The 27,477-nt window shown below is 50.5% G+C and overlaps 1 protein-coding gene across 7 annotated transcripts in view; it reads right to left on the reverse strand.

Moving 5' to 3' along the window:
- ASTN2 (astrotactin 2) overlaps positions 1-27,477 on the reverse strand; it is a 622,345-nt gene that overhangs the window by 360,769 nt on the left and 234,099 nt on the right. For all 7 annotated transcript variants that reach the window (XM_039506369.1, XM_039506367.1, XM_039506370.1 and 4 more), the window contains one exon: positions 15,143-15,310. In XM_039506369.1, coding sequence (XP_039362303.1) covers positions 15,143-15,310 — 168 coding nt within the window. The remainder of the gene's footprint in view (positions 1-15,142; positions 15,311-27,477) is intronic.

Genomic DNA, 27,477 nt, shown 5'->3' on the forward strand with positions numbered 1-27,477 from the left:
GGAGATGCCCACTTTGCCTCCGCCAGCATGCCTGGGAAGACTGGAGAGACACACCTGCGAGTGCTTTTAATTCCCATGGAAGGCTGGCTCGGGAGGATTGCGATGGCTCACGTGAAAGTGCATCTATGCAAAAAGGAGCCAGCACAGCAGGGTAATAATGAGCCACTCTCCCACGGGGACTGAGATCCAGTGCCTCGAGCCCCTGGACACCTCTGCAGGCGTGTGCTGCAGGGATGGAGCCTGCAGCTCTGGCCCACTTTGTGCAGCTGCAGCAATGACCTCTATTGGCTATTTAGGGAAGCTGGGGGCATGGCAGCTCTCCCTGAGGCTGGCAGCGCTGGAAAGGTGGAAGAGGACAGTGGCAAGGAGAAAAGTGACACCTTGTCAGGAACAGGCGAGTCCCTGGGAGTGGAGAGAAGCAGTAACAGGAGATGGTGACCTTCTCTTTTAGTGCAAAATAGTCTCTCTTTTCTTTACTGGCAGGAGAGATTTTAGAATTGACAAGGAAGAGCATGTCGGCTGCTGACCCGTCTCCCCAGCCCAGGGTGGGTTCCTGCCCCTGCCAGAGTCCGTTCAGGCCCTTGCTCTCAGGGCTTCAAGCTTTACCTCTTCCAAATAAAACCGGTAACACAAACTCCACATCAAGCCTGTTCCTTCCCCTGAGCCTCCCTCCTCCTGACAGCTCTTCCCAGGTCTCCCTGAGGCCATCTGTCTGGGGGCCCATCCCCTGGCTCCACAGCTGCAACAGAAACCAACCTGCTTGCTGCAACTCTGCCCTCAACCGAGCTCTTTCGGCTTTTATAGGACTCAGGTGCTCATCTGGCAATCACGCGACCACTCGCAAACTACCAGGTCCCAACTGGTTCTCAACACGGTCCTGGCCCCTAAAGAGGCCGAGCACCCTGTTACGATGCCCTAAAAGGAACTGCATCCATTACAAAGCACACGCTCAGGGCAAGGGACCATAACCCCCACATGTTGTGTTTATTCCTACACACATGCAGGAATAAAAATATCCCATGCCCCAGACTCTAGATCAATGAGACCTGGGATTTGGGGGGGAGGGGTCTCTTTTGTACATTTAAAGTTGCAAAATTATTTTACCCCATCCCTTAAAATCCAGCGACTCTTCTCTCACAAATTTACTATTAGGTTGCGTGCCCTGTTACAGGTCTTCCAGTTTGTCTCCTTTCCCAGAGTAGCCTTCCCAGGAGAGGCCGCCAAGCAGAGATCTGTCAACAATCCTCACTCCGAAAAGTCTTCCCCCTCCCGCCAGTGCAGCAGAATAATACTGTTAGGGTGAGCAGCTGATCTGATGTGATGTTGCTGTAGGGATTCCTTTAATCCCCAAACACACCCAAACACAAGGCTCCAAAATCTATCTTCTTTCCCAGTCATTTTTTTCTCTCGCCGTTCGTCATTTCAAAGCTGGGGACAAAGCAATGTCACTCGGTGTTTTCCACTTCTGGTATCTGAGCATCATAGCTGGGCCACTCTTTGCTGATAGCTCCTGTTCTTAGCCTTGGTCTACACTTAAAATTTAGATGGACTTATCTATGCCGCTATGGGGTATGAAAAATTCACACCCCAGCCGCCAAAGTTAAGCCAACCTCACCCCTGGTGCGGACACGGCTAGGTCGACGGAAGAATTCTTCTGCCGTCCTAGCTACCGCTGCTTGGGGAAGTGGATTAAGTACAGGGGAGGAAATGCCCTTTTATTGATGCAGGAAACACCTACATCGGGGTCTCAAACATGAAGCCCGTGGGCCACATGTGGCCCTCGGAGTTATTTGCTGCGGCCCGCCAAGCTCCCCTCCCGCACTGCCCCAGCGCTCCGCGTCCCCGCTCCTCTGCCCACCTCCAGGCACTTCCCGCCACCAAACAGCTGTTTGGCGGTGCTTAGCGGTTTCCAGGAGGGAGGGGGGAGGAGCGGGGAGCCACGTGCTCAGGGGAGGAGGAGGAGAAGAGGGGGGCCGGGGAAGGGGTTTGGGGAGGGGGTTGGAATAGGGGCAGGGAGGGGGCGGAGTTGGGGTGGGGACTTTGGGGAAGGGGTTGGAAGGGGGCGGGGCAGGGGCAGGGCCTCATGGAAGGGATGGAGTGGGGGCAGGGGCAGAGTAGGGTTTTTTTGTATCTTTATATTAAAAGGTGTCAGTGATGCGGCCCTCGGGCCAACGTACTAGTCCTCATGATGATTTGAGTTTGAGATCCCTGACCTGCACGATGGTGCTACAGCATCATAGCTGCAGCTGTGCCTGTTGTGTAGACAAGCCCTAAAGGAGAAACTGACCGCATTGTAATCACACAGATAGTCACACTGGAACACCTCTCCCCAGTGTAGACGTGCTGCACCAATCTCAGGTAGGGCCGGCACGGGGGTAACCTACCCTGCAGTAAGCCCCTTTTTCAGCAGGTGCGGTGTCTCTATACTAGGGGTTCTGTACTGGTGGAACTACAGTGACGTGGTGACATTAGTCAAAGTTTCTCTAGCAAAGACAGCACCTAAGTTTGCCCATGTGAGTTGGGATGCAGGGGAAGATTCGGATTCACATGTATCACCGAATGATAGCAATGTAAGGCTGGAAGGGCCCTCAAGAGGCCATCTAATCCATTCTGCCTTCTCTGAGGCAGGACAAAACATACCTAGACCATCCCTGGCAGGTGTTTTGTCTAACCTGTTAAAAATCTCCAATGATGGAGATTCTGCAGCCTTCCCAGGTAACCTGCTCCAGTGCTTAACTACCCTGACAGTGAGAAAGCTTTCCCTCATCTCTAACCTGAATCTCCCTCGCTGCAGTTTAAGCCCAGTACTTCCTGTCCTACCTTCAGTGGCCATGGAGAGCAATTGATCACTGACCTCGTTACAACAACCTTTTACATATCTGAAGACTTATCAGGCCCCCGTCAGCCTTCTCCTCTCCAGACTAAGCACACTCAGTTCTTTCAACCTTTCCTCAGAGGTCCGCTTTTCCAAATCTCTCATCATTTTTGTTGCTTTCCTCTGAGCTTTCTCCGGTTTATTCGCATCTTTTGGAAAGTGTGGTGCTCACACCTGGACACAGCACTCCAGCTGAGGCGTGCCACCTCACTTGCTGACCTGTGGCTCCTTTCCAAGATCTCGTCCCAATTTCCCTCTCTATGCCAAGAAACCGGAGTCCCTCCTTCCCTCCCCCCCCAGGCATGGCTTCATATTATATATTTGCATTCACACACTCTCTCTCTCTCTCTCCCCAGGGGTCTCCATTCCAGCCAATGACCTTGCGACAGCTTGAGGCAAAGCTTCCACCCCTTACTCCCGCAGCCTGTCCCTGGCTCTGTGGGTCAGCTCCAGGCTGGGCATGGGAGGACATCCAAAAAGAAATGGCTTTAACATGCACGGATGGACAGAAGGGGAGAAGGCATCTGCCCCGGCAAAGCACTTTCCACAGCCAATGAGCCAGCGGCAAAGCGTTCCTGGAAATAGCAGAGGCCATGTCCCCGCAGCTCTCAATTCCCATCTGATGCCAGCTCCGACCCAGCAGGTCCAGCTGCGTTTCCCCCGCCACGTGCAGGAGCAAGAAGAGACAAGACCCAATTCCTACGTGTCATCCACAGGCATCTCCATGGCAGGGGGGGAATCTTCAGCACAGCCGCCCCCTAACAGTGTCTCTTGCTTCCCCCTGGCTGCCTGCCTCTCCTGAAGAACGGACGGGGGGAAGAGTGCCCCGAGAGAGAAAGCCCCAGCTGTAATTGGTGGCCCAAGGTCAAGCATTATTTAGCACACAGAAGGACTCTTTCAGTGCCCCCACTTCCCAGACAGAGCATGGCTGACTGCCCCCAGTGTTCGTTCCATTGCCTGCACAAAGGAGGGCACAATGCCCTTCTTTTCTGGGTGAGCTGCCTTTAACAACAGCGATAGGACCCGGATGGAGAGCGGCAGCCGCTTTCCGTGCTCGCAGTGAACGGATCACTGCGGTTCCAATCACGCTCGGATAAGGCTCTTTGTTATGGCACGCGGAGGGGATCTCGGGCACACGCAGGGCCGGCTCACCTCTCCCCTTTGCTGGCTGTGTGCATGGTGCTGATGACGCCGAGGAACAGGGCCGACTTGGCTCTGGGAGCCTGTGGCCCCTTCTCCGGGACAGAGATTTCTGACTCACCCCACACCTACGGAAAGGGCCTTTCTCCAAGGCTAGAGCAAGAGGAAGCCGCCAGGACAGGCATCCCCTGGCACGATCATTCCTTGGGTGAGGCCAGAGCAGAGGTGGCACACTGCAATCCCCGTCTCCTTCCAGGGAAAGGGGATGGAGCAGGCTGGGCTTCCCTCCTCTCCATTTAGAAATGCCGCTTGCAGAGGGGACAGGCCCCAGCTGGACTCCAGCAGCCAGCTCCATGCTCTGCAAGAGAGCAGCTGGAAGGCCAAGTTAAGGCCATTCTAGGGGCAGCATTAGTGACAGCAGCAGGAGCGACTGCCAGTGAAGCATGGCCTGGACAGGGAGAACAGCACCAGGAATACCTCCCTCACACACCTGCAGCCCTAGCCCACGCTGCCACCCGCCCCAGGCACATGACAGATCCAGCTTCATCACCAAATGGGTCTGGATGTGCCCTGACCATCATTATAATCCAGCCCTTACATGGCACGTTTCACCAGTAGCTCTCAAAGCACTTTACAAAGGAGTTCAGGAGCATTTATCTCCATTTTACAGATGGGGAAACTGAGGCACGGAGAGGGGAAGTGACTTGCCTAAGGTCAGCCAGCAGGCCAGTGCCAGAGCCAGGACCAGAACCCACGTCCCGGTCCAGTGCTCAATAGCCATCAAACTCCATGGCAATTTCACCATCAGCCCCGAATGACAGCAGTGCGGCAGAAAGCCCCGAGAATCGGCAGTGAAGAGATCAATGAGGCTCGCTCTGCCCCTCTAACGGCAACTATCGCTTCCCTCCCACAATGAATCTGGCCAGGCCTCTGCTGAATCTTTCTTTAGTTGCCGGCGGACTGTCAGAGAAACAAGCTGTTAACTCAACATCCTGAGCAGTGTCAAATGGGTGGGTCAAAGCCCGTCGCTCCGTCCTGCCATTGGAAGCTCAGGATTCAGCCCTGCAGGCCCCTCTGTCGGTCCTCTTTGTTCTTCCCCCCATTTTATCATATCCAGGGAGCCTCGCTAACAGAAACGGGCTTGGGGGCTCAAGGTATGCAGGCACCAATCTCCCCTCTGCCCCACGCTCTCCAGACGCGGGACCTGCAGTCCAAGCTGAGCTTTATCGCCGGTCACACACGGGCTCATATCCAGCCCCCCTGTCCCGTGTGATTTCAGTTGGATACGGCATCCTTCAGTTTCTGTAACAGCGCCATCAGCCAGCGGCGCTGCTGCTCCCACCGCCGAGGTGGCTGCATTACTGTACACAGAAGAGCTCCTTCCACGTACCCAGCTTGTTGTGGCATGCAGTGCTTGAGGCCCATGAAAGATGCTCTGTAAAGAGAATTTCTGTAAGAGCTCTGCTGTGGCTTTTGGCTACAGGCCTCCATTACAGACGGTATTGGAGCTGTAATAACCTACTCGGACACCAGGGGGCACTTCGGGACCTACAGTGCACTCGCCCTCATTGCCCCCTGGCAGGCACGGGGAACATGCCCCTGCTACATCCGTTTGGAAGATTCACCACAGGGTCCCCTGTGTGGCTTGCAAACTCTTTTGGCTGGTCCTGAGGGAGACAGGGTCACGGGCCTGTCTCTTCCCCGTCTGCCAAGGGAGCTACACTCAGGGCTCAGGAGTTACCCACAAACTGGCATTGGAGAGCAGGGCTGCTGCCAGTGCTGTTACAAGCCACGAGACTGGGTGGAAATGCCGCCTTCACACACTAAAATTAACACAGAAACTAGACAAGGAGTAAACGCTTCTCCCATCACTGCAAGGCAGCCACCCCTGGGGTAGAATAAGGCAGCAGTTTAACAGCATACAGCAATGCTACAGAAGAGTTGAGGACGGAGAAGGAAGAACAATGTCCTATCCAACGGAAACCACAAGGGGGATTTAACTAGACCGATTTTAATTATCCAGACGAGGCACTGGGGTTAGCAGCCCTGGTCTGAGAAAAGGGCCATGGAATCTGTCCCCTGCCATATAGTCAGAATTTTGCTGTCTATAACACATTGGAAAGACAGCACCCTCCACCAGCACAGCACCCCCCCGACGCAATTTAAGGGCACTGGGAAAAGCATCACTGTTATAAACAGATAGTTAGGGGTTAATGCCTCTTTTACCAACCTCTGAGGGACAGCATATCAGCTAATCTCACAGACAATAGATTGAAAACACAGGAAGTTCCCCTGGGCAAAAATCTTAACACACACAAGAATACCCAATTTGATAATTCCCTTAATGACACCAAGACAAGTCACAAAAGAAAATAAACATAAACCTATTTATTCCTTTCTAAAACTTACTACTCTGATAAGAGGCTGGTTTCTTGATCTTTTTCACTCCGGCTGAAACTGAAACTGTCTAAACAAAGGAAACTTCCCTCCTTCCTTTTGAAACATCTTGTTCCCCCATTGGTTCCTCTGGTCAGGTGTCAGCTAGGCTAGGTGAACTTCTTAACCCTTTGCAGGTAAAAGAGGCATTAACTCCTAACTATCTGTTTATACAATCACCTACAATATCTCCAGCACCATTCTCTGCAGGGTCTCCCATCCAAGCTCCGCACTGACCCTACTAAGGGCTTGTCATCACTGCAGAGCTCGAGCTGGAATCTGAGTGTTGCCTCTAACCTGACTCCTGTCCACACACAAACTCTCTCTCGCTCAACTTAAGGGACGCTTTAAGCTTGAGCTAGCCAGACGGGGCTGATGGCGTTCGAGGCTCCAGCGCTGTCAACGCTGGAGCTAGTAATGCCGTGGGGATACATCAGCTGCTAACCCAATCACACTGCGTGGCTCCCAGGTTGTTTCACAACACGGTCACTGTCACTTGAACAAGGCTAGCTAGAGCGGTGTAACTCTCAGGGTGTGTCTGTGCTGCAGTATACCCATGTAGCTATACCCGAGCGAGCACTGAGCTAACTTGCTAACAGCAGCAGTGGAGCCGCAGCGGCATGGGCTAGCCACCTAAGCAGGGTCACCAACCATCCAGGGGGAGGGATGGCTCGGTGGTTTGAGCATTGGCCTGTTAAACTCAAAGTTGTGAGTTCAATCCTTGAGGGGGCCATTTAGGAATCTGGGGGAAGAGAAGAAGGAACAAACAAACAAAAATGGTCAGGGACAGTACTTGGTCCTGCTGTGAAGGCAGGGGACTAGACTCAACTCAATAACCTTTCAAGGTCCCTTCCAGCTCTATGAGATAGGTATATCTCCATATTTTTGTATATTGTCCCGGAGTCTCCAGGAATGAAAGATTATTTCAGGTGATGAAACCTCCAGGAATATTTTCAACCCAAACTGGCAACCTTACTTACCAAGATCACAGCACGAGGCTGTCTGACTAGTTCCTTTGGTGACCAACCCTGGAGGTGGTAAGGGGGACAGTTTCCCACCTTCCTCTGTTCCTTCTCTCTACAGTATGGACTCCCAGCCTAGGGGTCATGAGCCTCAGAAGAGGTCATGGGCAGAGGTATGAAACAACCTGCCCTTCCATATTGCTCAATGAGTGGGAAACCCCAGTGTGGGAGAGGATGGGAACCCCTGCTCTGTGACATTAGACCATCTAATGGCTTTCTCCACATTGGCCTTCTTTCCGTAACCCTCACAGGTCCATCTCTATAATGGCTGAAGCACCAGCATAGACAAGCTGCTGGAGGAGTTTCAATCACCGCATCCTCTAAGCCTGTTCAGAGCAGGTCTAGGTGACATAGTGGCTAGACTGCCAGACCCTGGCACCTCACATTCACCAACAGCCTCTCCAGATGAACAGCGCCGATGGAGGATGCTGTGCAATGCTATGAAGGCAAAGCCTGTTGGAGATGCGGCTGGAACATGCATGTCCACAAGCTTTCTTGCCAGGCTTGCCAGCTGCCAGAGAACTTATTAGCTGTGCTGATGAGCAGAGAATCAACCCCCACTGCCAAATAATTAACTAGGCCACCATGGGACAGCGTGGCAAGATGTCAGAGCTCCCCCTGCCAGGTGAGGAGATTCACAGAACATTAAATACAAAGGGGAAGAAAGAGATCCTAACAAATTATGAAAGGCTGACTTCAATGGAAAGCTGCTCCTGGCCAAGAGTGCCGTCTTCAGAGAGCTCCTGGCCAAGCCAGCACCAGCTAGAGACTGTGAACTGCAGTCACGAATAACTGCAGCGGCAGTGACAGCTGCAGAAAAGGTTGCTTCATCGTTTCCATTCCAGCTGCTGGTTATCGGTTGTTTCTAACTTTCTGGGTTGATGTTTTCCAGGCCTGGTCTCTGCCCAATAGTGATTTAATAAATAAACACACACACACACACACACACACACACACACACACATTAGCTATTTAAGAATGAAAAACACTTTCATCAACAAACTTTTTGGGGGGAACGGGGGCTACAATTCTTTAAACAGCTTGGGTAGGGGGTTGAAATTTGGCAGGGAAAGCACCCTCACTGAGCAGAAGCACCTTTGAGTGTTGTGAAATCTGGCATTGCTTTGCCAGTTACATCCCACTGGGCTCCACCTTCCATGGTCCTGATTCATCAAACCACTTAAGCACGTGCTTAACTTTAAGGAGGCGCTTAAGCCTTATTGCATCCAGCCTATATTCTGCTGTGAAGGCACACACCAAACGAGGTAGGGCTCTGCCAGAGTCCTGTCTCACACACTCTTTATCATCTAGGGTAAAAGCTGCACTGCTCTGAACGGTTCACAGTTGAGAGGTTACCTCCTGCAGACCTCATAATATTTATCAAGTAGTTTGGATTAGAGGGACCTGTGCAAAAATAGCTCCACATTATGTAATCCTTTCTTCTTTACACAAACTCAGAAATTCCATTATGAGAACATTAATGGCTGCATGGTCAAACCTGCAAATAGTAGAAAATGAGAAAGCAAAGGCAGCACAGATAACCTTAACTCTGCCCCTTTATGTGCATGCATTTTGATTATATCTCTTAAACCTGAAGCTAAATTAGCATGGGAGTTCATTGCCTCATGCTCTGAGCTGCACATAAAGCAAGCTGTGCTGATGGATGGATAAAAGAAATCAGATATTACACAGCTACTGACCAAGTTATTAAAATACAGACCTTAGAGAGAAGGGACCTCACCATACGCAAGTCTAAGTCAACAAAGACGCTGGACCATTTTGAAAATGAAAATCCCAAATGTATACAAGAATAAGCAAACTTTACTAGATACGGCAGAAAAGCTGCATGATATTAAATTGCATCAAAGGAAGGTTTTAATACACACAAAGGAAGGGGGCATTTTCCTGACTTCCATGCCCAACCAAGCAACCTCCAAGTTCTCTAAAGGGGTGTGTGTTTGTTTGTTAAACGGGATACGTTTAAAAATGTCTTTTTCTGAACCTCCTGCTGGCAAGTCCCCATTTTGCTGGAGATGGTAATAGAATCTGTGACTACAATGGCGAAGGAAACCATTTGGACGACACTGGGAACCAATTTCATTGCCAGTTTTTAAAAGAGGCCTCAACACCACCTCATTTTTTTTATCTTCAATCAAATCTGCTCGCAGTTGCGTTGAGGCAATCAGCTATCCAGATGATCAAATTTAGACGTCTGATTTGTGAGGGCAAAAAAAACCACGTGCCCCTATTAATCAAGGTTGTTTTCCATCTCATTTATCTCATTGCACTGATAAGTCTGCCAGCACGAACGCTGAACATTTCAACATGGGGCCCAATGGGATCACCCTAAGATGTGTCCCCAACATGTGGGGGTGAATTAGTTGTGTGCATACAAAGCAGGTAATTGTGTGCACTAACCAGTATTTGCACATGCCACAGAGAAGGGGAAAAAATAGCTGCCCTCATAAATGTAAGCGGTGCTGACAAGGGAGGCTAGTGAAAAGCAGCCCCCTCCCTGATTTTATGAGACGGCATCATAGTGTGCGGTACAAGCAGAGGCTTTGTCATGCGCACACAAAGCTTTGAGACCCGGAGATGGCAGACTCAGCTCCAACTCACAGCACAGCACAAACCCTCCTTATCCTCAGTTTCCAAAGGGCAGCAATCCAGTCCCAAGCACAGTGTGAACTGCCCCTTCTTGTTGGTAATCTTTGTAGCCAGCCATGCTAACAGAGCAGCAGCTCTCATTCGTGTCAATTTCATGGCAGGATGGAGGGCTCTGGCTTGCAGGAAAGGGGTGCCTGAATCAGCCTGGCCAAGCCCTATTGGTGTGTTACAGGCAGATCAAAAGCCAGCCAGCACTTCAAAAGGGAAACAGCCTGGGTCCCCACTGCAGCTGCACCACATGGCATTAGCCCTACAATGAGAAGGCAACCCCCTCACACCTCCTCCAAAAGTTAGCTTAATGGTAGCAATCACATCTCCCATAAAACCTAGGGCACCCTGATGCTTGGGAGTAGGAAACTAATTCAGATTATTTGTACTGTAGGAGTGGCCCAGGTCCCCATCGTGCCAGGTGCTGTACAAACACGGACAAGACAGTCCCTGCCCCGAAAAGCTACTAGGAACTTGAAAGGCAAAGGCTAGTATGTCGATGCACTGCTGCCCTTCACAGATGGACCCTGTTCACATGTGTGTCACAGGCCCCTCGTACTGCTACAGCTAAAGGAGATCCCCTTTAGTTCATATGGAAGAGGCCTGTGCTTCTGGAGCAGAAGGGCCAGAGTCCTATCCCTGCCTATGGCTGTGACACCCCAGGGGGACATGGATTGACTACAGGGCTCTACCCTTCTATCCCACACCCAGGCTTCATTGGATGGTTACAGCAGAAGTTCTGGATTCCCGTCCCAGCTTTATCAATGATTCACTCTAGCTCCTTGGCCCAAACCCACCTTCCCTCATTGCCTCAGTTTACCTACCTGTAAAACAGGGATAAAAATGCCAAGCTGCTTTGCAGGAAAGAGGCTTAACTAATGCCTGTGAAGCACTTTCAGACCTTCAGAGCAGAAATGCTACGCAAGGGCAATGGGCTGTCACTAGAAGTGGGGCTCCCTCATGCTATGTGGGTCATTCTCCCTCCCGATTCTAGCCGTCACTTGCCATAGGACCTCTCCTCCCCCCAATCCTCTATCCAGCCTGGGTTGGGAGGCCTCTAGCAAACCATCACTCGGGATCCAACGACTTTATAAAACCCCTCCCCTGAAATGGTTGAAATCGGACACAATTTCTATTATACAGCAGGACCCCAGGACATTCTCCCTCAAAATGATAAAATGCCACTTTAAAAAAAAAATGTGACTCATGAACAGTTTCTTTTCCCACCCACCCCTCCCGAAACACTTCCCTAGAACAGAACTTTCTTGCTGAGCAGCCATATTACAAACCTACTGACCACGATTGTCACCGGTGCCTAGAGATTTGGACTGTCTCAGTTTCGGGGGACTCACTCAACTCTCCAGGTTTTCAAAGGGTGAGCATTCAGAACTTCCTGAGAAACGGGTCACTTTACACAGTCTCAGAGTTAGGCTACCAAAATCACTAGTCCCGTTCTAAAATCGTGGCCAACGTCTTCCCAACAGCAACACTCTATCCCTGTTTATCAACTGGTCTGGAGGGAGGATGGGATCTGCTTTGCAATTTCTGCCCTCGATCTCTCCTTGCTGGGAAAAAACAGGAGAGAGGTGCGTAATTTTAAGCTTAAGGTTAAGAAGAATATCCTGGCTGAGATCAATGCTGCTCATTGCCTCACCTCCCCGGGCCTACGTGATGCAGTGCTTGCGACCAACACTTTCCAAGATCCCGGAGAGCGAGAACATATGTGCTGCAATAAGCAGGCATAGCCGGGTGAGTCGAGAGCAGCAGGACAGGCTTAAGAATAGAACACTTCATGGTGGGTCCCCATGCTCAGACACCTCGTGTGCCAGATCTGCTTTCTCGCCCTTCTGGTCTTGCTGTTCCCAGGCCTTCATGAGCTCCCTGTGGTTGGACTGGACATTACAGGCGAGGGCTGAGCTCATCCTCTTTCTGTTGCTCACGGCCAGTAAGCCCCTGTCAGGGGCTTTTAAGTGATTAATTCCTCAGCCAGATCAGCGACACAGCAGGGTCCAGGACGGCTGACACTTGGATCAGAAAGGGACCCTATCAGCCCATCTCTCCACTGATTTCTACTGCACTCAGTTAAGGAGAGGCTGCGCCTTTTGAGGGATGCGCCTGAGGAACGTTCTTGGCAAAAGGGCAGAGGCAGCCAGCAACGGCGGACTACAGCCCGTCAAAGGCGCAGAGCAAGCCTTGCTCCATTCCCTCTGACTGAGTTCTGTCATCCTCTGCTAAAGCATGGCAGGGGAGCCAGCTGCTCTCACGGGCAAGTGAAACATGGGCTGCAGCCGTTGTACAGATGTGGCCAGCAGCAGTCCGTCCCTCACCGCAGAGACGGCGAGAGAATTAAACCAGCTCTTTCAATGCCAAGGACAGCATGGGGCTTGCAAACGGAGCTGCAGGGCTTGTTCTGACTGGGTAATTGCAGTCTGCCTCCATACGTTCTCCCCGCAGCTTCAGCTGGATGAAGAATTCTTTACTTGCCTCTCTGAACTGTGGTGTAGTTACAGTGGGCTGCCTCCCCGCCCCAGAGGTGACTGCGCTTCTCTGACAGCTGAAATGATCTCTCTATATAGTCCACAAAGGGCTTTGAGATATTTGGAGGGAAAGCTTCTATGTACATATCAACCCTCCTTGCTGGGCTGGTTCTTCCCTTTTCCCTGGAAGTCTAGATGGTACTGAGGGTTTGTCTACACAGGGAAATTGACCGGCATAGCTATAATGGAAATACTATCCTGCTATCGCTCTGCTGGTTAATTTCCTTCTGTAGACAAACCTGAGAAAGAGAAACGCTTAGAAGGGAATAAAACACATCTCCTCCAAACGACTCATGGACACGGATATTTGACCCGCTCTTGAGAACACAGCCCAGCCTTAAATGACTCAAGTGCCTGATGTTTTATAACTGCAAGTCCCTCCCCCCTTGCTTTTGGGACTCCTTTCTCCCATTATCTGGGCCAGGGCAAAGCATCTCCCAGATCCCAGATGGTGTTTGTATCTCCACAGCCACAACGGCCCCTGACCTATGTGGGGTGGCAACTTCCTGAGACAGGAGCAAAGAAAATCAGAACAAGGTAATTTTAGCTTGAGCCCAACTCTAGGCCCTGCTCACAGCTTGGTCAGTTGACAGAGCTCCTCTTCCACATCCAGAGTTGGGCTGCTCCAGTGCCCCACAGTGAACAGTGTGACAGCCCCAGCAGCGCACTGAGAAGTGACCTTCATTAATGGGTAAGCAGCTAAGAAAAGGTCTGGTGCCCCCACCTAAAATTCAGCCCTCATGAAGCTGCCGAACAGATCAGCACTATCCTCAAGCAGTCACTCTCCAACTGGTGTATCTGGTGCCTCCCGTTGCGGTCATTGCAAAAAGACGGAAAGGACAGAAATTGAACCAACCTTGATGTCAGCCAGAAACAACCCTGCTCAGGCAGGGAGAGAGTCTTGTTTCTCGGGGTGGAGGGTGGGGGTAGCTCAGCTGGAACTCGGTGGTACCAGATGACAGAACAAGGAGTAATGGTCTCAAGTTGCAGTGGGGGAGGTTTAGGGTGGATATTAGGAAAAACTTTTTCACTAGGAGGGTGGTGAAGCACTGGAATGGGTTACCTAGGGAGGTGGTGGAATCTCCTTCCTTAGAGGTTTTTAAGGTCAGGCTTGACAAAGCCCTGGCTGGGGTGATTTAGTTGGTAATTGGTCCTGCTTTGAGCAGGGGGTTGGACTAGGTGACCTCCTGAGGTCTCTTCCAACCCTGATATTCTAGGATACTATGACATGGAGAAAGCTTTCACAGCTTTAAGTACTGAAAGAGTTGAAAATGCAGCCCCCCTTTCTTCCTCGCAGGCTGCTGTGGGGTAAGAGCTCATTCCAGGGCCTGATGGCCACAAACTGCCCCTCTTCAAATCCAGCCAGCAGAAACCTGAAAACAGAATCCCACCCTGCTGCTGGGGATTTGTGGTTCTCCCTGGCACCGTCTGCACAAGATGAGGGGTGGAAGGAGGGGCAGGTCTGATGCTTCTCCTTCGATGAGCCAAAGGTTATCCCATTTCTGTTCTGGGAGGCAAGGTTATTTGCATGCTTTTTAGATTCAGCTGCAGGCAGGCAGTTTTACCAGCGCCAAGGCCACTTCCCTCTAGCCAGCCAGGAAAGCATTCCAGCGAGAGGCACCGGGAAATGGTAACTCTCCCCGAACCCTGCAGAGGGCACCAAGGGCCCTCATCAGAAAACCAACCACAGCCACAGAGCCATCTTCACATGCAGAGCGTCCTGCTCCCTCATTATCAGCGCCGGCAGAAAAGGAGGTGTCAGTGGAAAGTGACCTGATAAGGAGCTTTCAGTTGGCCAGAGCCATGAGTTTATTTGCTGACAAGTTTTCTTTTTAATTCCTTTCCTTTATTTGCTGGTTGTACAGCTGGTTTCTTTTCAATTCGTCGCTAATTACAGGCTCTAGGGACAAGTTTCTCACAGCTGCGCTGAGAGGCACTAGGGCACAGAACACAATTGCATGGACTTGCAGTTTCCGCAGCATCTCCAACAAGACGGTGATCCTGATGCCGTGATGTGTCTAGACCCTGCAGGGGGAGGCTATTCAGATGACGGATAATTAAACAGCAGAGTAACTCCCCTCCCTCCCAGCGTCACACTGGCAAGCTGACAGACGTCTAGCACAATAGGATCCTGGCCCATGACAGAGGCTCAAGGAACTACCACAGTACAAATCATAATAAAAAGATAGACCATTTCTACGTTAGAAAAGACGGTGCCCCCCTTTCTAATTGTGTGCTGGAGAGCTGCATGAGAGATCATTGCTAAATTACATCCCTGTGGAAGGGACAGTCCCTAGCAGTCCAATGCTCAAGGGCTGGTAGATCAGTCGTGTGTCGGTTATGAAGAACTGCACTTCCACCAGCACAGACACTCTTAATGACCAGCAAACGTTCAGGCAGGCAGAGCCTGCTGCGGATTGTGTAGACAGCCACCTCCAACGCTTCCCCAAGTCGCTTGCCTGCCGCTTTCCACTTACCAGTCTCTGGATCACACAGCTGCTCACAGGAATCCGTAGTCCTCTGCCCACAGAGATCTCTCACCCAGGGGGAGGTGGCGTTAATCTGATAGTAAAGGGAGAGCTTGGCTGGATTTAACCAGTCAGAGATGTCCAGGTAGCTTCCCTCGCTCACAACAAAACTGCTTCCTGCAGGGGGAAAAACAGGGAAAGGGGCAGTTTGTTAGTCGGGTGTAATCAAGACTCCAAACACTTCAGCCTAGCTGGAGAGGGGAAGAGGAAAAGAGGACAGACACCTCAGACGAGATCCCTAATGGTTTGCACACAGCGTGGGTAGAGCAGCATCATGTGACCATGCAGTTGCTCTTCCCTCTTGGCCCGGCTGTGCTATTTGCAGACAGCAAACTCTTGCCAATCTCAGGTGTAGTGCATCAGATGCAACTGTGCTGAGCAGCCTCCTCTGTGACACTCCAGAGTCACCGTCCCCTGGCTTTCCAGAGCTATTCCTGCCAGGAACGGACGCCTGCTCCCTTGCTCCGCCTTCTTGACGCTCAACAACTCCCCAAATCACACCGAGCCCCAGTGCAGGATTATTCACACAAAGGGTCTTCTGGGGACTAAGGAATGGAAGGAGCATGAGCCGTAGATATCGCTCTCGTCTTTCATTGGTTATTCGGCCCTTTCCATCCCTGTTTTGGTCCCTTCCACCCCGCTGTCTGGAGGGAACTATCTTCCCCAGGGGATGGGGGAGCTCAGGGTGGAGGATTACTGCTCAGATCTACAAACAGGATGTTGGGGCTTCATTGCTTCGCATCAGCCCAACCCTATGTCCTCCCACAGCTCGGTGCACTACCAGAGCTGCTTTCCACCCCCAGAACCAGGCTGTTCCACTGCCCCGAAGCAGCAGCAGGAGCTCAGTGAACAGCCTGACAGTGCAGCAGAGCACTGAGGAGTACTGAGTGGGCCCACAAATGTGAACCTGCCATTCAGTTCACATCTGTATGAATTCACCCTGAAGAGGGGGCCAGCTTATACCACACTAGCCCAGGACTCAGAAAACCCAGATTCACCACCTGGCTCTGCCAGACTCCCTGCCCCTGGACAAGTGGCTTAATTTGTTCCCCAACTCCTGACCTGTAAAAGGGGGTGAACATTTCCCCATCTCCTAGGGTGGTGTTTCTGAGGCCCACGGATTCAAGGGAGATGAGTGCCATCATAGACGGCAGCAGCAGAACACACCACCAGATTGCTCTTGGCTCAAGAGGCAAGAACCTGCCCCATATGCCGCTTCCCCTGAAGAGGAGCTCGGTGGAGCTCGAAAACTCGTCTCTTTCACCAACGGAAGTTAGTCCAATAAAAGATGCTCCTTGTTTTTCTCATTTCCCCGTATGAGCAGCCTTCTCTCTCCTGAAACTCCCTTCCTCCAGAGGTCAGTGACTGAGAAGTAAATTCCTGCCAAAACCCTTTTCCTAAGAAATCTGATGTTTCTTTATTTGTGAAATGTATCTCCCCCCCTACCCGCCTGGTGGGAATACGCACCATCTAATTAGCCAAATAGATTTTCAGTTCAGCCCAATCATTTCCTTATCTAACATCTGAAGCCCAGCATCACTAGGGGGATTTCACAGACGCAGAGGTCCTCATTAACTCTGATCTTCAATTACATTGATTATAAGACTGCGTCTGTAATGGTGCTGCATAGATCAGAGGTGAGGCAGGGAACCCTGGCCATTAAAAGTAGCATTTTGTGAAGTAACAGGTGTAGAAGACCCTAAAAAGCAGGGGATGGAGGCCAGTGGGAGAAGACACCTTCAGAGAAGAATGGCAGAAACAGATGTACTTTGTGGACTATAAGAGAGGCCTGGAACTAATTTGTTTCTTTCCTTTAGAATTCCAGATCTCAATATAACCTCTAAAATAGAGGGCAAAGAATGCCCTAGATTTTTGAGGATTCAGAGCCTTCCATGTGACTCCCCAAAGTGGGAGTCTCTACAGCAACAGGGTTTCTCCCTTTGCAGCACAGAAGACTCACAAGACTTAATAAAGGAATCAGTCTTTAATTTCCAAAAACATTGCGTGAGGTTTTCGTCTCCTGTCTCCCATTAGCACCAATGGAAGCCAAGCGATTAATGAACCCCATCAGGATAAGAACCAGCACACATGAAAATTAAAAGTTAACTGCCATGTACATGAGGATTAGCAAGGCCTAGTGAGAAAGAAACCTCTCAATCTCCTTCCTCCTGCCACACCCATGAACGATTTATAAAGCTGGAGTCTCAGTGTAGGTGCTTAAATGAGTGGCCTGGGAAAACCCAATGAGAAATAAGTGCTGACTTCTCAGCAGCTCCAGCTGATTTCAGTGGGAGCTGCCAAGAGGTTAGCAGGTAAGAGAAGCTGGCCACTTATTTAGGTGCCTATATTTGCATATTGGACATTTATACAATGTACTGATATGTATGCATGTGTGTGTGTTTACACATACACACTTTATATATTTGTACATGTGATATGTATATTAAAAAAATCTTGGTCCTTATTTTCATTGTATTTAAACTGGTGGGCAGGCCGGCTTTGAGAATTACATGGGTATATTTCATGAGGGCACCTGTGGGGACAATTCCCCAGGCCCGAAAGGACTGAGCAACAACACGGACCAGCTCACTACACTTTCACCAAAGCTCAGCCAACCCCAAATGAATAGAAACAAAATTAATAGGCAGTAAACTAAGAGCAACAAAATAACCAAGAAGCAAAACAGAAATAAAAAGGCATAAAACTAAGTTTAAAAAACACCAAGACTATTCAAAGGTTTAGCAGCAGAGAGACATGTATAGGGGGTGGGGGAAGAGATAGGTTGAAAGCGGAGCTAGGTATCCAATACCCATAGAATTTCAAGCTCCTTTGAAAAACCCTGCTGGAAACCGTGTGTTTGCTGTGGAGAGGCAAGTAAAAAAGAGAAAAGAAGTTTATGCAAGCACTATACACAGCAACAGGCGAACATGGCACTAACGGGGGACTCCGATCGCCCTTTGGACTTGCAGAATTCAGGCCAATGTCCATATAAACTGGGGGATCTAGTCTCTCAAACACAAGACCTTTTCACAAACCCACACACTCATACGTGTATTATTTATGTGTCCACTCACAGACCAGCTCATGCACAAGATAGTGCAGGTGACTAGGAGTCCTGTCCACTGATGTGTGTCCCAGTTCCCCCAGCTCAGATTTTCAGGCAGGCTCACAGGTATCCTTATCACCTTCACACTTAGTCACCCTCATGAAAAAAGTGTGTGTGTGTTGCCCACTCCCCCAGATGTATTGGGCAAGGTGCTTTTGGTTTTTGTTGCAGGAGCTCTCAGCCCCACATCTGTCTTTTCCCTGTCCAGAAGCTAATTCTGCCCCCAACCCAACAGTTCAGACCCCGCTTCCCTCCTGCAGCTCCTGGGTCTCTTCACTCCCCGTCTCCCAGGCCTGGGGCTGGTGGCTGTAGCAGGGACCCCTCTCTCCCTTCTAGCAGGAAGTGAGGGGCGGCTCCAGGGGCTCTTTACCCCCCTGCCTATTCCCAGGCTGGGTATGGCAGGGAGGAAGAGCAGAGGAGACACCTTGTCCCATTGCTCGCAGGAGGGGACGGGACGGGAAGAGGAAAGAAAGGAGCCTCCCTGAATTGCTGGGCCCTTTCTGCTCCCTTCTCCTCCTGTGAGGCTGGCTTAAGGTTGTTGGGTGCAGGGGGACAGAGCTCTTCCTGAGGAGCTCTGGCTGGATGCTCTGCCTCAGGGGATGGGCAAGAGAGTTGGAGTTTCTCGTGTCATCACCAGTCTAGGCTCCGGCCCTGGCTGAAATCCCGTCACTTATGAAAAATCAGGAAAGCCGACAACACTGAACTCTAAAGAACGGTGAGATACCATAGTCAGGCCTCCCCATGGTCCGAGCTTTCAAGGGACTGTCCTGCTTTGACCTCCAAATCTACCTGTCCCAGTTAAAGCAGAACATTCCCCGCACTGAGGGCCACCCACAACGGGAAAGACGGGGCAGTTTACTCTGGATCCCCCAAACTGAGAGGGGTTGTGACTCGACACAGGGTCACAGCACAGCTCAGGTTCGGGTCGGCCACCCCTCCATCTACAGTGGGGTGGCTGGGCCAGATTTGAATAGTGCTGCAACCCTGTGCACCAGGTTGCAACGCCAATCAAATTTGGCCTGTCTGCCCCTATGTCTCCATCAACAAAGGGGCAGATGGGCCAAACTGAAGTAGTGCTGCGTCTCACGTTAGCCACATGAAATGTGCGGAGGGATTCGTGTTCTAGAGCTGAAACTTTGGGCCCACCGAAGTCCATTTCAGAACTTCCGTTCACGTCAATTGTGCCAGGATTTCACCTCAAGCATCTCCGTCATTGGCCCCAAAATGATCAAGGTATTTAGCTCAGTGGTTTGAGCATTGGCCTGCTAAACTCAGGGTTGTAAGTTCAATCCTTGAGGGGGGGATTTGGGGATTGGTCCTGCTTTGAGCAGGGGGTTGGACTAGATGACCTCCTGAGGTCCCTTCCAACCCTGATAGTTTATGCTCCTATTTCCCACTGCTAACCAGCTGCAGTCCTAGAGACGTAAAACATCACTAACATGCAGGAAGGAAGGGTCTTTTGTTCCGGAACAACTCAACATTATTCAAATTCCCCCGGCAGGTAGAATGTTAGGGCTCAGGATGCTGTGTTGTCCGATTGCATAAGGAAGGACAACACAAAAACGAAACAGTGTCTACACAGAGTCCCGATAAATCAAGTAGTGACTGACGCGGCCCGTCTCCAGCGGCTGTGAGAAATGGAACGAGGGAGAGGCAGAGGCAAAGAAAGAGCATGGCTGGCACAGAGCATTTCAGCACAAAGCTACATATGTCTTTTGGCCTCAAACATAGCTGTTTCCCAGAACTACAAGGTCCACAAAGGCTTTGGGCTATTGTTTTCTTTGGGTTTCCACCCCCCGTCTCAAATGCTGATCAAAGCCAAGCCAGCTTAGGCAGCTTCAAAAGTTCATGTGTCTCATCCTGAGGTCTCCTTCAAAGTTCAACGAGACTGTTTAAGCTTGACAAAAGCAGCTTGAAGTTTTGACATTTCAAAAATTATTTTTCCAGAACAAAATAGGATAAAACAGCTCAGGACACAGATATCTAACAAGGGAACAGACAAAGCACCTAAAAGGCAGCTAGAAAGGGTTGGCTTTTTGAACTCTCTCTCTTTTTTTTTTTTTAAAGAGACAGATCATTTCTGACTTTCACTTAAAATTCTATTTTCTCCCTTTTTGTCTCTTTTAGCCCATTGCTACTTCTTGGCCAGCCAAACTCCCTTTAATCTAAAATTAGCATTTCTTGCCTGACCACTGTGGCTGGTCATACTAAACCCCTTTCTTAATGCTTTTGCCTTTATGAGGAAGCCCCTATAGAATTATATCCCTGTTATGGAATTCTATAGGATGGTTAAAACAAACAAACAGAGGCAAAAATTATAGAAGAGATCGTATCCTTTGTTCAATTCTATAGTTATTAGTTTTATTATTGTAGTGCCTAGAAACCCGTCATGGACCAGGGCCCCAATGTGCAAGGTGCTGTACAAACACATGGGTACATTTCTATAGAAAACTAGTATTTCATTCCTATTAAACAGGAATGGGCTTCTCCCACTAGGATACCACCATCCACTCTTGACTGACCAGCCCTCTCCCATCCCCAGACATATAAAATTTAAAAACTACATTTTGCTTCTCAAAGTCATCACAGAGAAACAGCCAAGGGACTCCATCCGTGTGATCCAAAATACATTGACCTGGCAGAGAAAACTGAGGGACGGCAAATCTGATCTCCCCTATGGGAGAGTGGGACACTTCACTCTCTGGGATTGGGGAGGGGGTGTCTCCCTTTGTCCTTGAGAGTGTCCACCTGTTCTCTGGGGGAGAAAGAGGAATTCAATCCTCAGATTCACTCCAGCTCTGGGGGTTTGATGGTGTAGAACACATGGGCCCAAATGGAATCCCCCAGCTGAAAGGTGTGAGAAGCACCCCTGTGATTCCAAGGGACACACGCTTGTGGGGGGCAGGAGAGAACTGGACCCGCATTTGGGAGGGAGGGGTTTGGAACCCAGATCCAAATCACTGCCTGTAGTTTGCTCCTGTTTCCATAAAGGGCCAAGGCTCAGATCCAAACGTGCCCAAACTCATTGAAAATTCAGATCCCGGGACTCGTGCAGATCTGGACTCTGTGGCTCGAGGCCATTACTAATGATCACATTTTACACGCCAGCCAAAGCTGAAGCCACTGAAGAGTCTCTACAAGTTTTAAATTAGTGATTAAAAACCTGTGTATTTCTACAGCTGACACCAGAACCCTCTCTCCTGCGGGAGGAACTGAGTTTTATTTTTAATTGTTAAAGCTCTCTTTATGGACAATTATCTGTGCCATTAGCAGCGCGTCTCTGAATTCTGCTGGAGATTCATCTGTTCTTGACATTTTCTATGGAGTGCTTTGCAATGGCAGTTTCGAAAATGAACCCCCCTGGCCTGGTTATAACTACGCCCCCCATGCTGTCCTCCACTGTATGGTGTCCGTCTTGCCCAACGAGGGGCCATCTGTTTGGGGAAGAACACCACACGCCATCCGCCATGTTGCTCATGCTGCCAGCTTCTCCATTCAAACTCTGCACGGAAGCAGGCAGCCAAGAACACCCAGTTGGAGAGTCCGTCCCTAGGCTAACGCTCCACATCAGCTGCCCCAGGGAGACCTGCATGAATAAAGCTTCCAGAGCTGGGCTCAAAGTGGCATCATTCTGCTGAGTGTGGAGGAGACTGTCTCAGAGGCACGTTCCCCTCTGTATCTGAGGAAACTGAGGCAGCTGCAGCCATTTTGTCCCCGCTTCCCAGGACCCAGAGGGTTTGGCTAGTCCGGATCTCAGGCCCATCCAGAGTGGGCCAGGCTGCTGCCCATTGCGCACTCGTCAGCAGCCCCCTTGGGTTGAAGGACAACAGCAAATCCTCCAAAAGTCTGCATGTTTCCAGGTAAGGCTTTCACCCTTCCCAGCATTCACCTCAATCCAGATCGTAAAATTGGCCTGTATTCCCCGTGATGACATAAGAAAGCAATGCTATTATTATGATTAGCAGCAGCAGCATCTTAGGTTCCTAATTTGGCACCTCTGAACCCAGCGGAGGCTGAAAATGAAATCAGATTATCAAAGGAAAGCTTCCCTTTAATTCTCAGAGCCTCCCAACGGTCACGGCATAGCCTTGGGCCACTGCCCAGCCATACTCTCTGGAAGCTGGACAATCGTTCAGAGAAATCCAGCCTCACTCTAATTGTTCTGCAATGTTTATGAAGGCCAGGCGACGATAAAGGCGCAAACAAGATGCATCTGCATTCAGTGGAAGAGATTCTGCAGCCAGGCACGAAGAGCAAACACCCGCCGTGCTGTACAGCACCAGAAGCAACAGAGTGAGTGAAACATGCAAACTCAAGATGCTACGGGATGGGGAAAAGAAAACGTATGCTCCGCACTAATCAGGAGAGAATCAGATATCTGGAATATTTCTTGCTGAAGGAATTTTTTAAAAGGCCAAGTTTTCCACACGTCCCTGCAAAAACTGGGAAAGTTTTGTTCCGCATTTCGTAACCCTGCCCCAACCCCCGTTGATCAGCTGCAGAAATTAACCACAGGCCGGCTGCACTCATGTATTCCACAAGGGCCTCCCCCCGCCCCCATCACCCATTTGACATGTCGCGGTGCTACCTTTCTTCCTCTCTAGTTCAGGTTCCCAATAAGCTCCTCTTTGCCCCAAGATGGCAAAGCCCTTCTGTGCACCTTGCCTGCCCGTTCCGCCCCCACACCCCCCCCGAAATCGAAACTGACATAAGCGACGTTGAAGCTGCCGCCCTTAAAAAGTTCCCAGGTGACCAGATTTCCAGCCTGCAGCACTGGCACGTATATCCCACACCCCTGTGCCTTGAAGGGGATTCGATGACAGGTGTCACCTCGATTTCAAGCTCCTCCTTGCTCATAGTATAGAGCAAAGGAGAGAGGAGAGGCACTCACCTGCCCTCCCAAACTGAGCTAGCAACCTGGTCTTCCTGGCTGCAGGCAGCCCTGTCTCTTGCAAGCCGCTCTTTTGAGGAGGCGAGGGGGAGAGACAGGCAAGCTAAGAGAGAACATCTCGGGATCAGAAGCCTGTCAACGGAACGATAAAAACATGATGTACTTCAGTCTGCGGAATCTATTAGCTCTTCATACAAAAAGTGTTTGTGCTGGAATCCCTTTGATCTGGGCTGCTACAGCCCACAAACTGTTGTTAATATTTAGAATGAGCATCCAGTAAACGCGGCAGCTGTTTGCTTACAGTTTCTTACAAGCCGAGTGTACAGGAGCGAGGCTGTGCTTTATCGTAGAAACCACAACGACTTGATGACTGGGAGCCCGCACGTACCCCACAGGTTCACAGAAATGCAATGGCATTCAAGACAAGCTGCCCTCGAATACGGTCTCTTGAAGAGAAACATGTATTGCCGGGGTCAATCAGACTGAAGAGTGTCCCTAGACGGGGAAAACACTGCTTCCTGTGAAGTGTTTGTACAGGGCTTTACATGATTAAATGCATCAGCATGATTGCATATTCCGGTATTATCAAAGGTAAAGCCTGGTTCAAAGTCCACTGAGTCCGTCTATTGATTTCAATGGGATTTGAATAAGGTTCTAAGCAGGGTCCCCAGGTGACAAGCAAACAGGAATAAGATTCCCTCTAGCAGTTTGCAGCGGTGAGACAGCTACATGAAGGGTCAAATCTTGCTCTCTGTTTCGCTGGTGTAAATCTGGAGTTCCTCCGTGGGAGTCAGTGGGTTAACTCCAGATTTATCCCAGTGTCCCGAAAGCAGAACTTAGCCACAATGCCAGAGGAAATGCAGCCAGTTCCCCAGATTGGGAGTCTAACGTTTGATGTTAATTTCATATGCGAATGCATGTGCGGGGCATGCTGCGCACACAAGACTGAAACATCTGAGGAAACAGACTAATGCCTGGTCACCACGGAGGGCGGGAGAAGAGCGAGCGAAAGCAAACAATTGCAAGCAACAAATTTAATTAAAAACAAAATGAGAAGTAGTTGCAAGCCCAACGCTGCAGCCCGAGGAGCTCAGGCAGTCTTCAGGGGAAGTTAGCAAACGCCGCTAATCGCTGCCTGCCATTCCACAAGCGTAGAGGAGACGACCATGTGGGAAGAAGATAAATAATTTTCAGATGAAACAATTAGAGATCAGCTGCATGGCAATCATGGAATGGCATTTGTCGGGGGGAGGAGAGGAGTTGCATCTTATTTAAGATCCTGCTGCCCTCGTAAGGGGGCAATCGAGGGGTTGGCTTGGACCTGGAACACCTCATGGGGTTTTCAGCCTGTTTCCCCCTCGGCACGATTGGGACAGCTAGATTCAGCTGAGCACGCCAGCTAACAGCAACTGGATTTCAGGCACCAGCGTAGCTGCCCCAGTGCAGATGGGAAAAGCTGCCATCAGTGGAATCTGCCCCACTTGAAACTAGGGTAAAAGTCCATCACAGTGGAAATCGCTGCTTACAGCTGTTCAGTCCATCTGCTTCAGAGGTTGCACCAGTACCAGCTACACCGGGGGTTGAAATTGGGGTAAATCTCCAAGGGGCGGGGGGGCAGGGTCTAAATGGGTGGGTGGGAGGGAGCTCCACTAGAGGGGGAGGGGCTTGGCTCACTGCCCTGGCTGGCCCAACAAAGTCCAAGCCCACTGACTTGGAAGGGCTGGAGCAAGGACTATCTTTTCTCGAGGTTTGCTGGAGAATGGACGGGATGGAGAGGGGAAGGGGGGGGTGCTTGAAAAAAACGCTGCAATCCAGGTCTGTTTCCTTTCCACTATTGCGCATGTGCTTTGAATTCCACAACGGGGCATCTTTTATAAACCAAAGACCCCTCCAGACTGAACATCGCTCCCTCCTCATGCTCCAGAGTGTCTCACCAACCTCCCCCACTAGCACAGCCAGATGTCAATGCAGGCCCCTGCCGTATACAGGTTGTGAAAACAGGAGGGTTTAATGGATGTGCAGCAAGGACACACTCTAGGCTAAGTCCTCCAGGGGTCTCTTTCTCCAGCCACGGTTCCTCTACAGGCAGCTCTCGTCACATGTTATCTCTACATTTTAAACGATTCCTTACAAGAAAGAACCATTGTGAGTGCATAACTGAGGAGTGGCGAACATATTCTTAGGGGATTTTGACAATTCAACCAAGGGGCTCTTTCTTTTCTGTTTTGTTGTTGTTCCCTTCTTTCTTGCTGCTGATAAATGATGCTTTAAGTGACACTTAAAGGTTCAAATCCTCACAAAAGCTACTCTGTAGGAGTCTATAACTGTGATCCTGCTCTGAAATTAGAATGACACCTTCCACTCAGCATGCGGTGAGGTGGTGGCAGGATCTCGGAGTTTCTGACCATGTCAGCTGGAAATTTGGGAGCAAGTTGTCCCAGGCTGGGGGGAGGGAGATTAAGAGGGAGGAGGGAAACTCCCGGGAGTTCCCCTCATGGAACGGCACCCAAATATTTTGGGGAGGAGAGAATGAGGCTTGACCACTAGTGAAATGAAGGAGGGGATTCCCCACTGGTGCTCATGGATCCCCCTGAAAAAATAATGCAGAGCCCAGGAGATTCACAAGAGGACATGTCCTACGCAATGAATCTGGGACACCATCCCACTGTAACATGTCTCCATTGGAGAGGTCCTGCCAGAACATCTCCCATTGGCAGCTGCCCTTAGACCCCCACCCTGAAAGTGGGCTGCACAGCACCAGGGGGAGTCCCCACAGTCATAGCAGCTTAGCGCATGAGAGGTGAGTGGGGTTTTTGTTTTGTTTGTTTCGGTTTGTTTCCTGCAAGTTGTCTGCCTGGCTTAGGCTGGGGGTTGGGGTGGAGTCTGTGGTACCTTGCATCTGAATGCCCTGCTTCTAAGCCCAAGATCCCACTATGGCAGGCTACCCTGGGACGGTGAGGGATGTGCCGCAGAGGCAGCCGTGCAGCGCCGAAGGAAATAGACTCACACACAGGCCATCTCCCCTTGCTCCTTCCCACCACGACTATTTCAATGTAATTACCTGTGCTCTACCATTCCCCTGCATCCTGGCAAGTTGTAATGGAGACAATTCCCACCTCTGTAACCTGGGCCACGTCGGACGAAACCCCACAAAACATGGGGATTTACATTTAAAAAGGTCTATTAAGAATATTTTAAAAAGCAGAGAGGGAATCCAGAGAGCAGCAAGCCGCCTGCGCCAAGGACCCTCCAACCTCTCCGACACGAGCAAGCACTGGGAGGGGGGAAGCTCGCTTGCAACCGGCTTCTACTTATTTGGCTGCCCCATAAAATTGAGACAAAGCAGCGATACAAACCTGAGGCTAATTGTTCTGACAGGAGGAGAAAACAAGCAAACAAATTAAAGAAAGAAAATGAACAGAGAGAGAGAGAAAGAGAGAGAGAGAAAGAAGAGCAATAAAGATGGTTTGGTTATTGAAGCCACCTGGTGCAATAGACTCTCCTCCGCCCCCTTTTGCTTTCGTTTGACATCTGTTTCCATTCCTGCCTTCATCCGTCTCCGGACCTCTGCAGCTCCGATTTGCTCAGCTGCCTGATGCTGCAGCTTGCTCTGGGGGTGGCTTGAATCTGAGGCCCTGTGGCCCTCACTGCTTGCCTTTGATCCAAGCTGGCTTTGGAACGTGGCACGTCTGAGCAAGCTCCCATTTATCTGCTACAAAAGGACTGGGTTTGTTTGTTTTTCCAGCCTCTCTCTCTGACAGCGTTTCTCGTAGAGCTGAGGATGCTGGGATCAGCACACTCTTAGATTTGCCGCGGCTACTGCCTTCTATTAAAAGACTATGCCTCAAAGAGAATCTTTGAGGCCAGTCTAGCCGCACACCTGGGACTGTGTTGAACAAGTGCACCAGCCCTCCCCTTCCTCAGAGGCTGGCTCATCCCTCTACAAACACCAGAGCGTGCTGCTGCTGGAGCCTTGCGTATTTGCGTGCACGGCACCATCTGAAAGACGTTGAGCACATGGTTATGGCTCACGCGATACTCTGCTTTAACCCCGATCAAAGCTCCAAAGGCTTGTCTGACCCCGGGAAGTTTGAACGGGTGTCATTACACCCAGGTAGCTACGGTGGCACATCCCCAGTTGAAGATGCTGCACCAGTGCAAGACTGCGCTTCAACTGGTGCAGTAGAGCCCTGTGCAGGACTAGTGTAGAGCCCGGCAGTGGGACTGGGATTCTGTGGGTCCGGCAGGACCCACTGCTATAATAGCTGGAGCGGGACGGGAGCAGGA

This window comes from Mauremys reevesii, linkage group 19, assembly GCF_016161935.1.
Source record: "Mauremys reevesii isolate NIE-2019 linkage group 19, ASM1616193v1, whole genome shotgun sequence".
NCBI lineage: Eukaryota > Metazoa > Chordata > Testudines > Geoemydidae > Mauremys > Mauremys reevesii.